The following is a 5,961-nucleotide window of genomic DNA, read 5'->3' as shown; positions in this document are numbered from 1 at the left end:
GGGGCCGCGCCTGCCCAAGGCACTGGGGGAGCGGGAGCGGGGCGGACCCTGCGCAAAGTGCGGGGGCTGGGGCTGCTCACCATCACTAGGAATAAATAGAGCGCAGGGCAGGAGCCCGGCTGCACGCCCGCTGCACGCGGATCCGCCCCAGCAGGTGCTGGCCCCAGCTGCAGGGCAGGGGGCTGCGGCGCTGCCCCCTCCGTCCTCGGAGCAGGGTGCTGCAGGGCGCAGGCAGCAGCGGGTCCCAGGCTAGCGGGGATCCTAGGGCAGGGCAGGAGAAGGGGGAAGGGGCTGGTCCCCTAACAGGAGGTGCAGGAGGGAGCCAGGCCTCCTCAGCAGTCCATGCTCTCACTCTCCAACCAGGCTGCGGGGGCGTCGGTGCCAAAGTATCTGTCTCCGAAGTTACCTGAACACAAAGGCGCGAGTGAGACATTGGCACAGCAGCCCCTGCGGGCCCCCCCGCCTTTCCCCCTGAAAAGAGCCAGGGGAGCCCCCAGCCTGAACCAGTCTCCCCCTCAGGCCTAACCCCACCATTCCCAATGCAGCAGCAGGGCCCAAGGAACTGCAGGAGGACAAGGGACTCTCACCCAGGAGGGGCAGGAGTGCTGCAAGATACTGCTGTGGCACATGCCAGCAGCAGCAGGAGGGAGGGGGCTACAGGGCTAGGATGAGGGACAGAAAGGAAGCCCCAGCGTGGCTGTGGGGGGGGGAAAGCGGTGCCGGCCGTGGGCTCACCGATGCCAGGTATGATGTGGAACTCCTCACTGACGCGCTTGTCCACAGCCGTGGTGATGATGTGGACACGGGGGAAGGCGTAGGCCACAGAGTGCACCCCCATCTCTGCCATCAGCAGCGAGAGCAGAAAGATCCGGTCCTCCTGCACGTCGTGGTCCTGCGGCAGCAGACAGCCCTGAGCCCAGCCCCAGGAGGCAGCAGCTGCGGGTCCATGCCTGGGGGTGCAGGGGTCATGTACTCACCAGCAGGACGCGCACGGCCATCATGGCGGCAGCACCCGTGGACACAGTGCTGTCCATCAGGATGACGTAGTCCTCACTGATCTCCTTGGGCAGGCGCAGGTAGTGCAGCTGCGGGAAGTGCATGGGTCACGGCAGGGACCTCCCGGGCGCCCCACCCCCACAGGGCACAGGGGGCTGCAGCCACGGGGATGGGCTGGGCCCAGCAGGGCCCGCAAAGGTATCCCCACCCTGGCCGCTGCACTCACCTCAGGCTCTCCCGTGTCATGGTTGGTTTGGATGAGGATCTTGCCCAGGCGGATGTCCTTGCAGACGGCCGTGAGGGCCTGCTCCATGGTCTCCCCTGCACGCAGGATGGACACACCCGTGATCTGCGCATACAGCAAGGATGGGACACACTGCTGGTCAGCGAGGAGGGGGTACATTGCAGCCCCTGCCGCACAGCAACTACCCCCAGGCTATGCAGGGACTCAGCCCTCTGCCTTTGGCCAGCCCCAGGCTTCTCACCACCCCCTGCTGATGTGTGGACCCTTCACCAGGGCAGCCACCCCCACCAACCCAGTGCAGCCTCCCTGCCAGGGCAATGGCACTCCCGCAGTCCTGAGGGGGCAAGCCCAGGCCATTCTCCCCATGGTCCTGTGCACCCAAACTCCTCTGGAGATGTCTGCACCACCCACTCCCAGAGCATGGGGCAGGCCCTGGAGCCCAGAGGGGTATAAGTGACCGAAGGGATTTCCAGCCCTGGTCCTGGGCACTGCACGATCTGTGGGGCAGGGTGGGACAGCTATGAGGGGAGTGGGGGGCCAAGAGGAAGAGAACGCCACGTGGGCTGGCACAGCACAACCCCAGGATGGGCACAGAGCAGCCTAGCCGGCACCACCTGCTCACCCGCTGCCGATGGAAGCGCTTCCCCTCGTAGATCGTCCCCTGCGGCGTCTCCACAGTCACTGGCTGCGACAGAGAGACAAACGTCACCACGGGGTCCAGACCTACCACACCAGGGGCTGGCGTGACCCACTGATGGAGACGGCCCGGCCAGTGGGACAGGAATGTCACAGCAGAGGGCAGGGGGAAGAGGGCACAGACCTTAAGTGGCAGGAAGGAGAGGGCGTGCTCAATCAGCAGCCGCATCAGGCGCTTGGAGTAGAAGATGAATTCATCCCTGGTCGTGTCCTTGTTCCTGCAGGTTCAGAGCAGAGCAGAGCAGAACAGGGCAGGGAGTGAGAGCCGAGTCCTGCCCTTCAGCTGCGCTCATGGGAGGGCAGAGCTCCTGGCACTGCTCTGCAGGACCCTGGGAAGGGCCAGCGGAACAGGTCCTGATGAACTGGAGGGAAGAGGAGGGAGGGAGCAGGGCGCCACTTGGAAAGTCATGCAGCTCAGTCTCCCAACAGTGGGATGAGCGGCCTGACAAGCTGAGGGGCATTCACCTAATGAGGCAGGGCCGGGGCAGCCCTCCAAACCAGACCCTGATGCCAAGAGCAACAGCAAATTGGGGCACCAGTGGCAGACCAGCAGAACCTGGTCACCTCGCTTGCACGCAAGGACAGGCAGCACCAACCGGTAAGGCTGGAACATGACCTGGAGTCGCGGCCTGGGGGCGGGGCAGGTACCTGATGATTGTGTGCATGCCGCGCACCTGCGGTGTGCTCTCCAGGACACTCAGAGTCTTGGGCAGCGGCTGCCCCTGGTGGGGGGAGGCCAGGGTTGCTCTGCAGGGAGATGCCCATCAACACGAGCCAGCGCCTGCCTGCCCCCGAGCACCAGCACTAGCAGCCCCAGAGCTGGTGCCTGTCCCCATGGCTCCTTGGAGCTGGGTCCAGCACTGTCCCAGCAGAAGATACGGACAGCACCTCCTGCAGTTGCCTGTTCAGCCCCAAGACAGGGGACAGCAGACACCACCCCACGAGAGAGCTGGGGCAGGGGGTGCCACCCCCATCACAGCATGGCCTGACAGCAGCTCCCGCTGCACCAACACACAGACAGCCCAAGTCCCAGGAGGGCCAGAGCCCGGACCCCACCCAGACCAGGGAGTGGTCCCAGGGCAACAAGTGCTGTGCTGAGGCCCCCTTCACCATATCTGGCCACAATGCACTCCCACCTGCTGCATGGTTTCAGGCTGGTGCCCCAGGGCATCCAGAAATGATGCCCGTTTCCAGGCCACTGGCAGTGGCAGCCCTATCCAGATGCAGCCAGCACCCCTTGGGCTCAGGTGGGGCCTGGCTCTTGGCCTCACTGCCCTGGGGCAGCACTGGCAGCTGCCAGGCAGGGATCCTGGAAGTGCCCTATGGTCAGGGAGCTCCTCCAGCAGCAGGGAGGCCTGGCCAAGTGGTAGGAACTCAGGGAGAAGCCCAGCATAAGCAAGGCTCCATGCCTGGGGCCAGAACCCCAGCAAGGTCCACACCCCCAGCTGACTCCCAGCGTGTTACAGCGCAGCCACATGGCAGGACAGTCCCGACCCCGCAGCCACATACCTGACGGTGATTTCCCGCTGTGGTGGAGGGAACCCAGCCCGAGACAGCCACATCACCACAACACAGCAGGTAGGAAGAGAAACAGACACCCAGTCACTGAGCCTGGCCAAGTGGAGCTGCACCCCGTCCCCCAGCCCAGCTCCCAGGCATCTGCAGCAGGGCATCAGCAGAGCTGGGCATGCCAAAGAGCAGAGCTGAGACCACTAGGGTTTGGAGGAAGCTTGGCTGGGCCTGCACAGGGGATTGTGGGGCAGCACTGGTAGGGCAGGGGCTGCCAGGCAGGACCAAGGGGTGTGCGCAGAGCCACATGGGAGGAGAGCACAACAAGGGGCTGCCATGGCATTAGCTTGACTGTGAGGAGCCCAGTGAGGGGCAGGGCAGGAGGTTAGATCCTCCTAACCTAGGAGACTAGAGTGCGAGGGACAGGGCAGGCACGCTCTACAGCGGCAAGATCATAGCAGGTCCCAGGCACTCCCCAATCGCTTCCCCATGCCTAGCCCAGCCCCTCACCTTCTCCAGCTGGCTGTGCACATGCTGCACAATGAGATCCAGGGCCACAGAGTTTTCCCCACCTGGCAGGAAGGCAAAGGTGCCAGATGAGCCAGGCATCCACCTGTCCACCCCCCCCACCCTGCCCCTCCACAGAGCACAGCCCCCAAATCCTCTCCCTCTGGCCCCATGCAGCATGGCCTCACCCCGGGGCACCACGATGTCAGCCACCTGCACGGTGGGCTCGATGTACTGCTCGAAGGCCGGCTTGACAAACTTGTTGTACTGCTTAATGACGCCCACAATGTCACGCCCGCGCTCCATGATGTCACGCTGCAGCCGCCGCACCAGCCGGATATCTGAGTCTGTGTCCACAAACACCTTCATGTCCAGCAGCTAGGGGGGGAAAGGCGTGATGCCACATGGGCTCCATGCTGGGTCCAAGGGGACCTTCACATGCTCAGCCAAAGGACCACCTCCTCCACCCCCATCCCAAGTCCCAGACTCTTCCTCCCTCCTAGAAGAGCCCCGCAGCCTGGTCTCCCCCCAGAAGGGTTGTGGGGGCCAGGTCCCCACGGGTATTCATTACCTTCAGTAGCTCCTTGTTGGCAAAGGCCAAAATGCCCTCGAAGACTATGACATTAGCCCCATAGATGGTTTTCTGCGGAGAGGGAAGGGTCACAACCTGCATGCCCCCTCCCCTCGCGCACAGTCGCCTGGCTGCCTGCCAGCCCCACCCCATGCCATACCCACTCCTTGCGGCGGCTGTGTGTGGTGAAGTCGTACACCGGCACCTTGACGCTCTTGCCCTTCTTGAGCTTGCGCAGGACGCTGACCAGCAGGTCAAAGTCAAAGGCATCGGGGTGGTCGAAGTTGTACTCGCTGCAGGCGGCCAGCTCTTGCTGCTCCTTGTTCAGCACCTGCCGGAGGGGAGCAGCCAGACAGGGTGTTGGGAATAGAGGAAGCTCGAGGACATGACTCGCGATCTGTACATGAGCCTGTGGCCCAGCCCCACCGTGGCAGAGCTCAGTAGAGACGTGGCCTGCCAGCACACCCCTTCAGCTGCCCTGGTGATGCTCCAGGCAGGGCCAGGGACCCCAGCTCATGACCCAGCCCAGCTTGGGCCTCCCCTTCCCCATTCACTGTGCTGGTTCTCTGCATGGTGCTGAGAGGGGATTCAGGGCAGCCACCTCCCAAGGCCTCAGCAAAGCCAAGGGGCTCTGTGGTGGGTTCCCATCCCCCTCACCCTGCCTGGGCACAGCCCTGCTCAGTCACCTTATAGAAGGAGTCCATGGACAGCAGCACTACCCAGGGCACGTCCAGGGCTTCGATGATCTTGTTGGCCACTGTGGTTTTGCCCGATGCGCTCCCTCCACACAGGCCTGGGGAGAGAAGCCAGCCCGGAGGCAGGAGTCAGCCTGCAGGGACATGACAGCCCAGAGCCAGGACCCCCGGGGAGGGCCCACACCGAGCACGGGGACCTGAGGAGGGAGCTCAGCAAAGCGCCCGCCACCCTGCCAGTTCCCCCAGGCCTGCAGCAGCCCAGGCAGCTCCCAAGACCGCAGAGCGACTGGCAGGGATGCGCAGTGGGAGAGGGGGCTGCTGCGGCCCTGGACGCCTCCCATGCGGCGAGACGAGGGCAGGAAGGGCCCCCCCTGCCCTACCCCACCCCAGGCCCTGCAGAATGATGGACGGGGGCAGATGGCCAGGCGCTCCCAGCCCTTCTCTGCCCCGGGGCTGGGCACAGGCTGCTGGGAATGGGGCACCGTGCTGCCCTCCACCTGCGCCCCACAGCAAGGCCCAGCACCCCCAGGCAGCCTCACGGGGCAGCTCCTCCCTGCTGCAGCCAGCCCTGACCCTGAGCAGACCCCGCGCCCCAGGGCTGCACAGCGCTCCCCCACCCGCGCCCCAGTGGCGGCGAGCTCGCAGCCCGGCGCAGCGCAGCAGGGGCTGACCGATGACAAAGGCCTCGTCGAGCGGCGCGCCGGTCTCGGTGTACCAGGGCGGGCGGCCGGCCGTGGAGATGG

At 64.9% G+C, this 5,961-nt stretch overlaps 1 protein-coding gene across 1 annotated transcript; it reads right to left on the bottom strand.

The window, feature by feature from the left end:
- Positions 1–6: 6 nt before the first annotated feature.
- Positions 7–5,955, bottom strand: LOC102372364 (uridine-cytidine kinase-like 1). Its single transcript, XM_006037845.3, has 14 exons — positions 5,890–5,955; positions 5,210–5,316; positions 4,684–4,854; positions 4,524–4,595; positions 4,141–4,330; positions 3,956–4,017; positions 3,446–3,462; positions 2,585–2,683; positions 2,061–2,154; positions 1,863–1,925; positions 1,223–1,345; positions 978–1,085; positions 736–892; positions 7–406 (listed from the first exon to the last, which is right to left on the bottom strand). Exons 2-14 carry the CDS (start codon positions 5,225–5,227, stop codon positions 333–335), a joined length of 1,248 nt encoding a protein of 415 aa, XP_006037907.2. The 5' UTR covers positions 5,228–5,316; positions 5,890–5,955; the 3' UTR covers positions 7–332.
- Positions 5,956–5,961: the final 6 nt, after the last annotated feature.

This window comes from Alligator sinensis, unplaced genomic scaffold (genome assembly GCF_000455745.1).
Source record: "Alligator sinensis unplaced genomic scaffold, ASM45574v1 scaffold2020_1, whole genome shotgun sequence".
NCBI lineage: Eukaryota > Metazoa > Chordata > Crocodylia > Alligatoridae > Alligator > Alligator sinensis.
The sequence above is the reverse complement of the archived record's forward strand: the minus strand, read 5'-3'. Positions and strand labels throughout refer to the sequence as shown.